The 15,842-nt window shown below is 39.8% G+C and overlaps 1 protein-coding gene across 1 annotated transcript; it reads right to left on the bottom strand.

Annotated features, from left to right (window-relative positions):
• Positions 1–489: 489 nt before the first annotated feature.
• On the bottom strand, positions 490–15,351 carry LOC127313737 (1,4-alpha-glucan-branching enzyme 3, chloroplastic/amyloplastic). The gene is made up of 22 exons (XM_051344207.2): positions 14,856–15,351; positions 14,515–14,586; positions 14,358–14,422; positions 12,892–13,569; positions 12,088–12,260; positions 11,931–12,020; positions 10,775–10,850; positions 10,134–10,241; positions 9,826–9,916; positions 9,636–9,737; positions 8,185–8,287; positions 7,469–7,606; positions 7,295–7,357; positions 5,884–5,991; positions 5,273–5,350; positions 5,040–5,147; positions 3,872–3,952; positions 3,691–3,795; positions 2,877–2,962; positions 2,729–2,783; positions 2,519–2,658; positions 490–1,464 (listed from the first exon to the last, which is right to left on the bottom strand). The coding sequence occupies exons 1-21, from the start codon at positions 15,182–15,184 to the stop codon at positions 2,626–2,628; spliced, it is 2,742 nt and encodes a 913-aa protein (XP_051200167.2). The 5' UTR covers positions 15,185–15,351; the 3' UTR covers positions 490–1,464; positions 2,519–2,625.
• Positions 15,352–15,842: the final 491 nt, after the last annotated feature.

Here is a 15,842-nt window from a genome sequence, read left to right on the forward strand (position 1 = left end):
CTCCAGCCAAGTCTAACTAAAATTGCTAGCAACCAATCGTAATGCTAAAGCTAGCTCCGAAGTAGCTACCTGGCCAAGTTACACGAGCCCTTGGACTTTGGGGACATGGGAGGTGGTTTTTCTGGCTGCGCGGTATCTACCGTGCCACTCCGTTACTTCCAGTTTCAATCCATATGCAATATCCGAACGAATTGCGAGGCAAAAAACAATGCAGATTCAACGGTGACAATGTGCACGGTAGATACAGTGCACTACAGAATCTCATTTCTCCATTGGTAGGCAGCCGATCTGGCACCACTCCACCCAGCGGACCGTCTAGCTCTTCCCTTTGCCGATGATAGTTGCCTGATGATTTTTTTCCCTACCAGGCCTGTCATGCAGCAACAACAGCTCACACACGACGGTCGCGAGGAGTCCAACCACATGTCACTGTAATAAGACACATTGACATTCTTCCAACTGACAACATAGGCACCAAAAATGAAGTCATAAAGTAACAAACATCTGCTAATCAATTAAAACTGCTTGCAGCCAATCTTTTCAAGACAAAGAAAAGTATGTCTTGCTACTGTATTCGTGGATAAATCCCAAGGCACTATACATCAGGCTACTTCACTGCAAAAACACACTTGAGCCTGCAACATATGATACCTCTAAGTGCCAAATCTTATGGCAATTGGCAGTGGCTACAATACACTGACAGTTCACACTTGTCTGATCTACGAGGCTGTTGCCATTTTTGTCTCTTCTGCAGATGTCGAACCTATTCCTGCCTACTTGATCTTCACATCCTAACACCAATCCTCTTGTCTTGCACAAAGATTACTCTAACTAGTTAATAATTAGCTTTGCCAATGCTAAGTCAACAACAGTTGCTGCAGCTGCTCAGTTTGCTGATCAACAGGGTGTGGACCTTGTAGCTAAGATTAAGAGCCTGTTTGGTTCGTGCCCCAAGAAGCCCTGCCAATTTTGGCACTACCAAAATTTTGGCGGAGGAATCTGCCGCCCTAAACTTGCCCACGCATTGGCAAAAATTACACTGCACATTCAGCTGGGCTAGGGGCTTGCCAAATTTTTGGTGCCCAACCAAACAACACGCAGGGTTCACGGGCGTGCCAACATTTTGGTAAGGCCAACTTTGGCTCAGATCCAAACACACCCTAAGCCACCGTCATAACAAGGAAACATTCAACACATTGCTCCACTATGCTCGATCTGAACCGTACATCATCAATCGGGCGACCGCACACCCATGCTGTATCTATGGGAGTTCCCCTGCATATCTGGAGGGAGACGATTTCATAATCCAGACAAGGCATCAGGATATGTCCCTGTGTACAGTAGCTAAGATGTCATGCTTTATTTGTGAGAACTTGCTCCCTGACAGAGTTCATAGTACAGGCAAAGCTTTTTCCATCAAACTTGCCCTGTGCTGGGGTAGATCGACTTGTATGGTGCTCCAGTCTGTGAAGGTGATAAATTAATATGTTAAATGTGTGATATCTAATTACATACTATGCTGACATGTGCCCACATATGCAAGTTTCAGTACAAGTGTTGGGTCATGGACAATAAAATATCGCTTTTCAGCGACCAACTGTCAGGACTAAGTTGACAGCATGGAATCTTTTATGCAATAAATTAGCCACTGTCCATCTCAATGTGGAGAAAGATGTTACTGTTGTCACAGTATACACATTTGGAACATTCGGATACTTGACAGTCAAGACTTTCTTATAGTATATATTTAGAGAGATTATTTTGACCAAAGTTAGCTAAGAGGAATTGGAATGGTAGCAAGCTTTGTACTTTTTGCACTCACGGGGAGACTATTCAACACCTTTTTCTTGATTGTAATTTTGCACATCGTAATTGGCTTGTGGTTTGGTTGTCCTTTAACTAAATCATCCTCGTTATATTTCTCATATGTTTGGGAGTTGGGTTCATGGGGATCCCTCGGGCATACCGCGCACATACTTTTGTTGGTGTTAGTACCCTTTGTTGGTCCATTTCTAATGACTGATCTCAATGTGTTGGTGCCTTGCTTTTACTTTTTTGGCTTTATTCTAAAATTTTGTTGAGCCTAAACCTTGTAATAATTGGCTGTGTGCACCCTCCGATGAAGAGGCCAAGAGAGTTGCTCTTCCATAATCTAAAAGAATTGACATATGTATATAACAGTAAACCATTTACAAGGTCTAGGGTCCAATTTGATATATAACGAAGTTGTGAGCACTTATTATCCACTTTGTAGTTTAAGGTGAAACAAAGATCAGCAGAGCATTTAATTGCAGTCCGCATATCAAACAGAAGTGATCTCCATATGGGAAACAAATAAGGGTTTGCACTAGGCGTTCCTGTGTTCTTTATTGTGCTAGGCCTAGGCATACTATTCAAAAAAATTATCCAGCCAGATAACATGGTTCAAACAGATAAATGTTAGTCTCAGTGAAAAATGTTTCTTAATTTAGGCATAGCTATAGTGTTAAAATTCGTAGCAACGAACAAGTGTACATACCTCGTTTTTGTCACCAGTGTTTCCAACTTGCTATAAACATTGGCGATGATAGCCCATCTTTGGAGGATACGGATTACTTTGTCTGTCACAGTAATTATTGTTCGAGCCTAAATTCTTAAGATTCGGACCAACTTGTATACCTGAAAATATGTGTTCATTTAACATATGCATATCTGTTGTAAAGGCTGGTAGTCATTCTCATCTACCTACCTGAGCACTTCTAGATGATAATGCCAATTCCAAGGAGTTCCGACAGCCATCAACCCTACAAGAAAGATATACTGCTTAGATTAAATGCCTAATATGGAGAAAAAGCAGAGAGAACAAAGACAGATTATCCAAGTGCTGCAAATAATACCTTTTGTCACTGGTCTTCTTCATATACTGACTACTATTGAGCTCCCCACGGCCACCATATTTAGTTTCATCCGTGTTTAAGATAAGCTGGTTAAATATCAAAAATAAGAATACAAATTTAATTAAAAATACTAGGTCTTATAACTCAACCCTCTACACTAAAGTATGAGGGCTAGTAGCAGTATGAGTTAGTAGGTTTGGAATAAAATGATTCTTGAACTGAATAAATGGTGTTATTCTAGACAAAATGTGAGAGATACTGTAACATCTTATAGAGCCATATAAGATAGTAACAGCTAAAGCTTTGACATTAGCAGGTATGTGCATCAAGTGAGATTCTAAGCATCTCATCTGCAAAGCAAACTCAGACTCTGAGCATTTCATTATTTGATTTCTTTTGCGGGACATTTTTTAAAATTGTTATTCTCACAGTAACGTTCTAATATGTAGTGGTAGCTCAATTATATCTGTGTGCTACATGATAGTGTTCTCCCAGTTTCAATCACTTTGTGGTATAGGACTATGATTAGAAAAAAAAATCAAGTTACAGAAATAAGTTACTTTTCAATTAAGATAGAGATGATGTAAAGATTTAATTGACCAACCATATTTTCAAGTCAAAAATCTGTGAGCCTTTCATGGATATATGTTGCCTTGGGGTTTCAAGAATTACATGTTCAGATTTCAAGTGTTGTACTACAAATTTATGATATCAAATTGAATGATTTTATGTTTCACATTATTAAATACTTAAATTAAATTACGATTATTTTGCTCATAACTAACAGAAGAAGTGGTTTCTATGCATAGCTTACTTGATATTCCCCAGCTTCATCTACACCAACACGATGTAGTTCATAGGAGAGTTCTGGATTGAAATTAAATACAAAAAGGAAAGGCCCCCTCGTGAAAGATATCACCTGCCAGAATGAGGAAATATGATTTATAAAGTATTTTTGAGCTGTTAATCTGTTATTGATTGAAAGACTTCCATACCATGCTTGTATCATCGCACTGATGAACATTGAGTGAGCCTCTCTTTGTTATCCTTTCATTTTCATCCAAGCTCATTATATCCTGGGATAAAATTGCTGAGTTAGTAAGATTAATCTCCTTGGATAATAAGAACAACACTTGATCTGAAAGCCTTTAATAGTTAGAATAAAACAAATGTCGAGGAACATCAGAAGTTCCTTGAAGATTTGCAGGATTCAAAATTATAGTAGTTTTGGGTTACTGTGACTAGCACAGTAGAAGTGAAAAATGTGATACTTCACATTTGTAACTTATGCAATGTCTGGCATGTATCACCCAACTAGGCTTTAGCTACACACATCCAGAATGATTGATTGCAGTTTATTAACACGAATAAGAATAATATCAAGCTAGGTAACCACTCTATAAGAACTACAATACCAACTATAATACCGCAATGCTGAAAATCTCCCAGCTCCCATACTAGACTGCTAAACAGACTCGTAGCATCTCTTTTTTGTTTCATGCTAGCTTAACATGAGGAGCTAACCCAGAGTACTGCATTATGAACATCAAGCGGTATGTCCGTATATGCTACTAGAAAGTTTAAACTTACTTCAGATATGGCTAACCCACTAATGGGCCACAGGGCCACCTACACATGGGTAACACATGGAAATGCCCTCCGGGAGGTCTCCAGGTTTACCAAGTTAAAGTGGATAAAATTATCCTACTAGTAATTAGCAAAATAGTGAAAGACATTTATTTTCAACCAACACAGGACAAGAATAACTTGTTGAATTAAGTCAAAGCTGATCTTACAAGCACTATTTTGCCAAAAATCATGAAAAAATGCACTTACGAACACTCCATCATTTGGTATAACAAGTTTTAATTATCAATAAACAAACATTGGTTGCATTTACAAGTAAATTGACATGTAAAATTTAACTCCGCCTATGCCTTTTAGGATTAGCCAGTCCCAAGTGCGGGTAAAGGAGGAGGGTTGTGATAGGCTTGGCGAGCCAACGTAAAAACCAGCCATTCCTATGGATATGAAACCCAATAGATTTTTTTTTCCTGTTGGGTTTCATATCTAGCCTACCCCAACTTGCTTGGGAAAAATGCTTTCATGTTGATGTTGTTGTTGTTGTTGACATGTAAAATTTGATAGAAAACAGTTGCATACCTTGTCAAAACTGAAAACATGTTTGTGGACACCCTTGTCCAGTAGTTCCCACTTCCGACAAGCTAATTGGAACGAATAGTCATTGCTTGACATAGGAAACTCAACTCTCTGAAGGCAGTCAACAAAAGAACTTAATGCTATGGTGTAAATTGAGTACCATAAACTGGAACAAGTTCAAAATTTTGGGAAGGAATAAGGGCTGTCAAATTCTAAAAACCGTGTAACTAGCTCACCTTTGGATGAGCAAATTCATTACCCATGAAATTCAGATATGCACCTCCACTTGTTGTAAACGTAATTAATTTGATTATCTGAAACACATTGAAATAAAGTGGCAGGAAGTAATTGTTAGTACTTCAACAATTTGCCAGTAAAGGTTGTAACTAGAAACACCATGAATGTAAATATCCATAAATATCCATCAGCTCACTATTTCTTAACCTCAGCTAGCTTTAGCTGCAACTAGTTTTAGTCTTTCACACAAAACGATGATATAGCAGAGGGTCCTTCCAGTTGAATTCAATAAAAATAGGACAAGCCCCAGCAGCATACTCCCATGTATCAGACAACATGGTTGGACATCCAGCTGATTAGGGTCCTTCCAGTTGAATTCAATAAAAAAATTCTGTTCTGACTCATGGTAGTATGATCTACTAGCAAGGTAGTCAGGTAGACCCATTACATTTTGTAAATGTAAGCCTTGTTGGAAACAAACATATTATTATGAAAACCGCAAGCATGGATTTATGTAAATTCGCTGTATAGGTAGCTTATGAGGCTAATTAAAGAAGCAATTCAATCATTGATGGGTACACAAAGTCAGAAGCCAGGAACAAAGTCATACCTTGAGCAATGAGGAAGCTCGGAAGATCAAATCGTCATCTACTGAACCACTAGAGCACATTCCTGTATTAAGAATTATCTCAGCAAAAGACTTCCGCCCTGATATTGACTGTCAAAAATCAGATGTGAGAAGTCAGTCAAGAAGAATGAATGTAGTGAATTTATTTTATCAAAAAGAAAACACATATTGCAGCTTGCGTTTCAGAAAACTGTGACAGGTAAGACCATTTCCAAAACCACATGTCAATTTATTTCCGCTAAATGTCATTGAGTCCAACAGATAACATCAATTGGTACATCAGGGTATATTGGGTGTCAAGGCTTCCCTTCGTTGTATGTGTACGATAGAAGAACAGCTACAGCTCCAACATGTTCCTAGTACTTCTTGTGGTAGCTATCATTTCGATAAGCACCACCAAAAACAAGTCAACGCTGTGCTTTTATGGCCCTTCCAAAACCGACCCTTTTAGGTGAGGTGGAATACAAGCTGCAAATCTCGGCCAGCCATTATGTGCATTCAGTACATCATTCACATTGGGGTTCCCTCCAGAAGTTCAACACGATGCTTCTAGATGCAACATTAAAACTACCAGTGATGCACCATGGGCTTGTTTTGCCTACTCCCTTGTGCGTGGTTTGCACTTTGCAGCAGTGACACCAAAGATACATGTAGATTCTCGTCACTTGGCTGGTCTCATAGCTGCTTGGAGGATGTCATGGAGATCAAGCGTCATAACCCTTGTTCCAACTTGAGAGGAGCTGCTCCTGAAGGAGGGGAGAAATGCCATGTGAGGCATTCCCCATCACCACAGGTTCAATACTCATCATCCATAGGCAGTTGGTCAGGACTAGGAATTCATACTCTTTGCCATAAATATAGGAATCTAAATGTTAAAGGTAAGTTTGGGAAGGATGGATGAGTTAGGGGAGAGTAGATTGAGTCACTGGGCTCTATCTTTGATTGTAGGAGCATGGAATTATCAACAAAGGGCAAGCAAGGATTATAATCTAGTCTCTCTTTCCCATCCATGTTATACCACATAAGCAGATTCCTCAGTATCAAGGGCCAAGTAAGCTCCTAGAATGCAGCTGGGAAGATCAAGATCAAGCTCCTCTCAGCTACCAGTTAGCTGTTACAGTCTAAATCCTACGCCCATAACACCAACAGATGTCATCTAAGGTAGGATGATCTGGTGAAAATGCACAAGAGAGCATTTAAACAAACCCTGAGATGGAAATAGGGTAAAACACAATATACAAGAACAAAAATAACTAGAAGTTAGTTATGGGCAAGTGTCTCAGGAAGTTCTCAAACTTAAAGTTAAGATTTGTTCTGCAGGAAACATAATGTGTTCCTTATTTCTAAGCATGATACATGATACAATTTTGGCGAGATAAAAAAAAATGCAAACCTGGTTATGATTTTCAACATAAGATAGCATATTATCGTTGCTGCTTATCAATACTTTCATAATCTGCAAAATGATCCAGGGTAGTCATTAGACATGAAATATGATACCAGTACTTGTGTTCTACACGGCGCCAGATAAGATGATGGCATGCGAAGGTCTAGATGGCATGTAAACCTTATTCATGCTCCATTCTCGCTCAGGAACATTTTCAAGATGCCACAACCACATTTCTGGAATAGAAAGATTGGCCCAGTAGTCGAATCCTAAACCACCTTGGGTGGTTGGTTCACATAACCCAGGATAATATGTTGCCTACAAAATGATATAAAAAATGAAACAGAAACACTAGTTGTATCAACGAATATCAGTTGCTGGAATTTGCAAATAGCCAAATATCATCCATTGAACAGTGGGTGAGAATAGTTACTGTGGCTTGTATTCTCTTTAGCTCTTTTAGACAAGACTTAATATAAGAATCAGTTACTACTTAGTATCACCTGTGTCCCAAAACATAAGATGTTTTTGTAGGCTAAAATAGCCTACCAAAATATTTTGGGACGGAGGTAATACTTGCTATCTCAGAAGTCAGAATAGGTTAGCACCAAGATCAACATGGGTAAAACTACTCCCTCAGTTGCACATTGTAAGGCCAGCCATGCATTCCAAGATTTAAATATGACCAACAATTATGCAAATAAAATGTGGGTCATGGGACACAGAAATGATATGATTGGAAAATGCTTTTGAGCATGGGCCCAATGATATGATTTTTGTATCATACACACATTTTATTAGTAGACTGTTGTAACAAACTGCATGCCTCAAACCACTAACTATTTCGCATGAACAAGACTTTACAGGAAGAGACAGCTAGTACAGCAGCAACTTACATCCTCCGCTATTGTTATAATATCTGGATGGAGTTCATGTAACATCTCATTTGCTAGGATTAGATATATCAGTGCATCCTTGTCAACATATTGATTACAGTACCTACATTTTAACATTGAGATGAGCATAAAGAGACCAGGCAAAGCTGACAAGTATTTTACATAAACCACAGATAGTTTGAACGAGGGCATAGAGGAGGCGTTCAAAAAGGGCATAAAAAATAGAGCATTGAATAGCAGTGGCAGTTTCTCACTGCACCAAATGACTCCGAACTTATCACGAGGATATGCATTCAGGAACAACCAGACCACCTTCCCTTTGACATACATCAATGTTGTGAATCAATATGGCATTGATATGTGGTTTGTTTTGTTTACAATGTTTAGCCGTAAACAAGCATATCTGCAGCTCCTGGGTGGGGAGTTGTCAATTGCAAAGGGGTGTAACCGATCCTAAGCAAACAGTCAACTGCCTATGAGTATGCTCCAGCTTCTCCCACGCTCAATGGGAGGCGCTTTCCTGTTCTATGTTCTTGCTAGGCTATTTTTGGTTTCACGAAGCAGAACTCCAGCAAAGTACAAATATAGATGGCAACAGGGGAACAGCACCCCAACAAAAAGGTATCGAACAATGTTCTCTGAACTGAGTTTTACAAGTTTGACAAGCTGAGAATTAAATTAGATCAGATTATATTTAACCTAGCCATAAATCTAGATCAATTATATGTTACCAATAGTTGTCACTTGTCAGCATCAGGATCCATGGCTTGGCAAGATTGCCCTCATGTTGACAGGATCAATGTCATAGGATTGTGGTAAGATCACCAAATCGTGATTCTAAGGAACTAATAGAAAAGGCCGAATGAGTTGCATGGTCATCTGGGTTTTGAACTTTCCTGGCACTTGGTAAAAAAGTCATATGGGCTTCAACTTGTTTTATATAAGCTAGGAGAGAACTGGGCAGCTAAAGATACTGAGTGGGTCCAAATCCTATGAAAATTCAAAGGAAAGTTACGGTGGACTGCAGAGTAACGATCCTTAATGAACTATTTGAGTTCGAGCTCGGAAGCTCACGAGCCTAAAGCAAAGCTTGAGTTCGGCTTTTTTGGGTCTTGAGCCAAGCTTGAGCCCAGCCTACAATGAATCGAGCTCGAACAGTTTGCTGAGCTAGAATATTTTGACAGCCCTAGGTGAGAATGGAATATTCAATGTTAATTTGCAATGGTACCGTCCCCAAAACATGTTGGTACAGAGTACAGATCCTCCCAGCAACAACTCTACGTTAGATGGATAGATAAGCATATTCCATTCCATCCAATAGAAAACAATTCAGAAAAATATAAAAATTCCCTCCGTTCCAAATTAGTTGACGCACTTTTTTAAGTAATTTGGAACGGAGGGAGTACAAGGAATATGAATAATGTTAATGGTGAACAGTAGATAACACATACTCTTCTATGGCACCAGTAAATGTAGAAAAACCATTGTGAGTATATAACATAGAAGAGAGTGAGTGAAACTGGAATCCATCAATCCGGTATTCAGTGACCCACCTAACAAGTAAAAGATCCATAAGTACCTACGTAGATGACAAACAGAAGAACAAAGAATAGAGTACGAACAGAGCTTTCACTGTTTTACCAATTTAAATTAGACAACAAGAAGTGCAGAACATCAACATCATCATATTTGAACATTCTGGTGCCCCAGTACTTGTGTTGCCCTCTTTTCCCTAACAAGGATACATTACAACAAACATGTTGAAGTAGCAAAGAAGCACACAAGAACCTCGAACAAAAAATGAAATAGATTGTATAAAATATTCAAGGTGCACATCTGAGAATAGTTACTAATAAGAAATTGCAATCAATGTCTTCCAAATATATTATTGCCATGATTCATGAACGCCAACTGAACTTTAAGAGATTAAATAACTTAAGTTGTATTACCGCTGTGGAAGTAACAATCGTTAGAGCCATCAAAAAGAGATAAGCCCACCATTTCTTCAGCCGATGCATAGGAGTGGACAATATCAAGAAGAACCAGTAACCCAAGGCCTGAGCAAACAAGGGATGAGCAAAAAGAAAATACGATATGTCAATGAGTTATTTCACTCCTTCCTAGCATTGTATTGTAAAAAAAGTATGTAATCTCAAAACTTGCAAGACATGTCATTTAACTTCCAACTTTCATGCACAACAAAACATAATAGATAGAAAATACTAAGAAACACGATGTGGTATACGAGGTGTTCTGTGTGCTCTCCTCTCCTACATTTGGTTTTGTTCTTAAGACTTAATCCTGCCATGTTTTATAGGGACAAAGTGTGCCTGTAACAAATAACACAAGTAGTTCTATACGTTGAGCAAATGTGCACATTGTGTTTTTGCTTTTCAGTCCTCTATAATTATGTGATCAGCCAGCATTTGCTTCTTTTCTCCTTTTATACCTTGTAATTATTCAAATGAACACTATAAACATATATGGTATGAGTCCCAGCTTGCTGTGTACATCTTTCGCATGTGTGCATTTAGAATAAATTGTGACAGTTATGAGAGCAAGAGAATAATAATGATCCTGAGAAGCAGACCATGTGCCTCGTCCACTAGTTTTTTGAAGTCATCTGGGGTGCCAAATCTGCTACTGACTGCAAAATAGTTTGTGACCTGCAGTTACAATGCACTTGATCTCAGACAAGTAGACACCTATAGTTAAACAGAACCTTCCAAAAGAGACCAAGAGAAATATTTAACACAATGGAGTGATCATCGATATCGTCTATAAAAAAATGGAGTAATCATAATTATAGCATCTGCTAATAACTATACAAGTAATAAATTCGGCATTTGCAATTAGTTTAACATTATAAATTACTCCAGAGCAGAAAGTGTCTTTGACACATGGGCACCAATGCTCCCTTCACTTTCAGATTTTTGAAAATTCCAAAACCTCACATTTCTGTCTCCAAAAACTATGGTGTTAAATATATAGATAGATATATACAGGAGGGGTGTATGCAAAAAAGTCCCGTTAAAAAATACGTTGTATTTTGGGAAGTATAAAAAAGACAAATTTCTAACAGTAAATGGTTGTAAAATAGTATTAAAATAGTAATATTTCTTGTCAGAATTTTTTTTTGCATTTCCCAAAATTTAAAGTATTTTCTACCGGGACTTTTTGCGTACACTTCTCCTATACATATCTATCTATATATTTAACGCCATAATTTTTGGAGACATACAAGTGTGAGGTTTTGAAATTTTCAAAAATCTGAAAGTGAAGGGAGCACTGGTGCCCATGTGCACCAAATCCCTTCTCACTCCAGCATGACAAAATATTTATTACTTAATATATCCTCAAACTCAGAGGAAAGCTAGCTAACTGCTCAAACATTAGGCAACCTTAAAGTTCACGTAGCATTTTCTTTACAGTTTACACTGCTTAAGAATATTTTCAAACTATTTGGTATCTGGGCTAAACGTCTAATTAATCAACCAATAATGAGTGAGATTCATTGGTTGTCTCAACATATTGCAAGATGAGAATTGGATGCTCAGCAAGAACATCTTCCCAATAAAAAAATGACACTATCATGGTCAATTCTGGATGAACTGAAAAAATGATTCAAACGTTCAACTCAAACTACGAACCACTGTGTCATTTTTATTCTGCATGGCAGCCTAACACTGCAAATAAGCAGTTTAACTTATTTTAAACTAATACACTAATTATCATCAGAGTTTCACCTTATAACCAACGGAGGAGTAATCCTTGTGCTCCACAACTCCAATTATTTGAACAGCATTATATCCAGCGTCTTTTATGTGAGGTAGGACCTAATGTAGACAAAGTTAGAGAAGTGAAGATGCCCTAAAACAGACAAAAACAAGGACTGGGAAATACGTCGGATGTGAACTCCTGAAACGATGATATTTTCTGCTCGGATCCACTTATTCCAACATGACATTCATAAATCCTAAGTGAGCCTTTGACTCTCGGTCGTCCATATCTCCATTTGTAAATTTCTTCTGGAGGAGGCTCCCAATGTACTGCATAGGATTGCATCCCTTCCGCATCTACCAAAAAAAGAAGGCACTTTAAGACACGTGATCAGCATCAGAAAACTACGGATAGAAGAACTAGAACAGCATGTTGGACAAGTAAGGCCCTGTTAACAAGACAATCCAAAAAATGTTATTGCCAAGAAATCATTAATAACACATCAAATGAAAACCTATACCATATAGGAAAGATGTTGGCTTCATTATAGTGCCGGTATGTCATAATACACCGCTGGTAGTCCCGTGAAAGTAATCATTAATGAGTGTAATGTTCACTATGCCTCTCAAACTCTGCAAGTCCCCAGACAAATGTCTATGTTTCTACAACCCATATCCCACCTCCTGCAACCGCCGCAGAAAAAGGAAGAAAACGAAGGAGCCTTACATAGTAATCTAGATTCACTCTTTTCTAAAGTAAAACGGAACATTTCTTTCTGGCTAGCACCCTTCTATTATATGGTCTTTTGTCCTTCTGAACCAACTATGAAGCAAAAGATTATGACCTAACAACCAACCAAGGATTTAGCTACATGTGCAGTGTTACTGTATATGATTTTGGCGATAGATTAATAGATCTTCCAATATGATGAGAAGCAATAATAATGGAGGTGGAGGGTCATCATTGCAGGGATAGGTGGGGTTTAACCTGGAAGAACATAAGTTGCCCAAGCAGGCACACGTTCTAAAGCACCATCAGGAGTATTAAAATAAACCCTGTACTTGTCTTGATGAGAAATCGCTGGAACATATTTCTCTATCCAGGCTTTTCTTCCTTTCCTCATTTCAACCCAGTAAGCAAGGGGAGGTGCCTTTGTTTGAAACTTTTCAAATGATGCTCGATCAGTTACCACATTAAAAATGTCAAACTCCTGCCCAGTATCAATGATATCGTAGGAAGGAGCTGAACTGGACGGCCCATCCTTCTGTGTGGCTTTCCAGTTGTTATATCTGGTTTGAGCATCAGGTATTTCACCCAGCTCCTCTTCTGTCTGTGGACTATTGGGGCCAAACATCTCCTCGTATAACCTCGCGACTCTCTCCAACTGAGACTTGCGTGACTTAATTTCTCCAGGTTCCCAATACTCTTCATTCATTCTACGGATTAAATCTTCAACATCAACACCCTTGTCACCTTTATCGTAGTCATCCACATAATTGTACTCCTGGAAAAAGTATTCATCTGGTTCTTGCCCTTCTCTGAGCTTATCCTCAAGTGTGACAGACCAATACCCGAAATCATCATGTCCCAAATGACCTTCTCGTGCACAGTTTTCAGTTGCCGACCAATGATTAAAATCACCAACCAGAGCACAATACCGAGCACCTGCATGACAATCCTCCTTTAATTATTAAATGTAACAAATGTTTAATTTAATGCTTAAGCACAAATATTATATACAAAAGACTGCAGTAATAAAGGAAATAACAGAGTTACAACAGCCAAGAACAATAGGTACAAACTAAATGGGTTATTATTTTAATGAGCACTTCGAGTTATCTATGAGAAAGAAAAAAGAGACCAGCCAGGACTAAACCTTGGTGTCATATTTTAATAGAAGAAGACCACCCAGGTGAGATACCAGAAATTCGTTCTTGACAGGATTCAAACTCTGGTCAACAGGGATGCCTAGTTCTCCAAGTTATCTATGATAACATAAAAACCAGGAAGATTGATATTTCATACTAGCTTTTTAGGTATTTTCTGCTGTCCTTGCCCAGCTCTGCTTAGGGTGGATAGGCCAATTTGTATGCTTTCTAATCTTCTCAAGTGAAATAGTACATCTCCTGCCTCCTCGCTAACAAGAAAACAAGTTACTCCATTGATTTAACGGTGGATGCATTTTCACTTGAGACAATCCAAATGCATCCAAATTGGCCTATTTCACTTGTGCCTGAATTGTAGACAATCCAAATACATATGGGATAAGTGAGGGTCCTTGTGCCTAAAGCTTATTCAGCAGGTATAAATGACAGTGCCACAAACTTTGCTAGACATACCGTTTAAAATTACCATCTCCTAAAACAACGAATCAAGATTCTTTTTTTTCTGAAATATCAGATCCGGCCACGTAGCAGAACCTTATGAACATTGTCCCATAAAACAATCAATACCTGGTGCCCACTCCATGAAATCCACACGATGTTGCCGATGGCGGTGCATTCCCATTAGCTCAAACCTACCAGAAGAACACAAATAGACCAGCATCACTCCACCAGAGACTCCGAGCCGAATTGAAGCGGCGAATCCACAAGATGGCAGCAGACTTACCCAGAGGAGCCCTCTTTCAGATCGATAAACCGGGAGCACACATCCCATCTCCGGTCCTTGAAAGCCTTGTGCCTGGGAACGACAATCCAGTAGTAAGCAAACAAACAAGCGGTTGCACATTTACCTACTAGCGTACACTCGAAGCTAAGCTATAAACCCGTAATTGCACATCATTTCCCTCAAATGTCTCAACCAATTCCCCCTCCAGTGTTCATGACGAGAGAAATAGCTGGAGATGGGTACTGAAACCACACCAACGGGTCGATTCTAACAAATTCGGTAACGAGGGAGTTTGCAGGAAAACGATTTGAATGCCCACACCGGACGGTGGGCGAACGTACCGGTCGCGGAGGAACTGGGCGAACGCGCGGTCGGAGACGCCGGTCTTGGCGAGGAAGCCGACGGGGTCGACGGCGCTCCCGCTGCCCCGGCCGGGCCGCTGCTCCGTGCGCTGCTGAGGCCTGGGCGAGCGCTTGCGAGGGCCGGAGGAGGACGAAGACGAGGATGAGGGGGAGGAGGAGGAGCGGAAGCTCTGGCGGCGGCGGGGGCGGGGGGTGGAGCGGCTGGTTAGGAGGTGTGCGCGGCCGGCGAGAGGCGAGCGGCGGAGGCGGACGGCGACGAGCGGAGGTGGGGGTTGTGGGGCTAGGAGAAACGGAGGGCAAGACGCCATTTTGGGGGGCTTCGTGTAGGTGTGGTATGGTACGGCGGCGATGGTGGAGAGGGGGCGGCCGCGCCGGCGGCCGGAGGAACGGGGGAGAGGAGGCGAGGCGGAACGGAGCTGGGGTTTTGGGGAGGGATAAGCTTCGGGCTTCCGGTTTTCCCTCTTTTTTTTTTCTCCCCGAAATTGCAGATAGTATATACAGAGCTTGATTTCTTTCCTTTTTTTAAGGATGGTTTTCTTTTATTTTGACAGGAGCGGCCGGACTCGGCTCCAGTGAGCATCAACGCCATGGCTGCGATTTCACGATTGGTGTTTATACCCCTCAAATTTATCTAAATTTAAATATATTTATACCGTCTGCTGAAAGAATAATGCTTGTGTGGCTATATGAAAATTTTGGAAAGGGGAAGTTTAATTACACACAATATTTTAATTACTTACGAATGTATCTGATGTGAATAATCATCATTAGATACATTCTTGACTTCTAGAAGAAGGGAGAGAAGCCATCCTAAAAGCCGGAAATAAGACCTCTTAAGGCATATAACATGGTCGAGTGGTTTTACGTCAGAGCAATAATGCGAAAGTTGAGGTTGGAGGATTAAAAGTTTGTCCAAACAATGTTTGTCGCAATGAATGGACCATTTTTTTATAGTATTTCAAACTG

This window comes from Lolium perenne, chromosome 7 (genome assembly GCF_019359855.2).
Source record: "Lolium perenne isolate Kyuss_39 chromosome 7, Kyuss_2.0, whole genome shotgun sequence".
Lineage (NCBI taxonomy): Eukaryota > Viridiplantae > Streptophyta > Magnoliopsida > Poales > Poaceae > Lolium > Lolium perenne.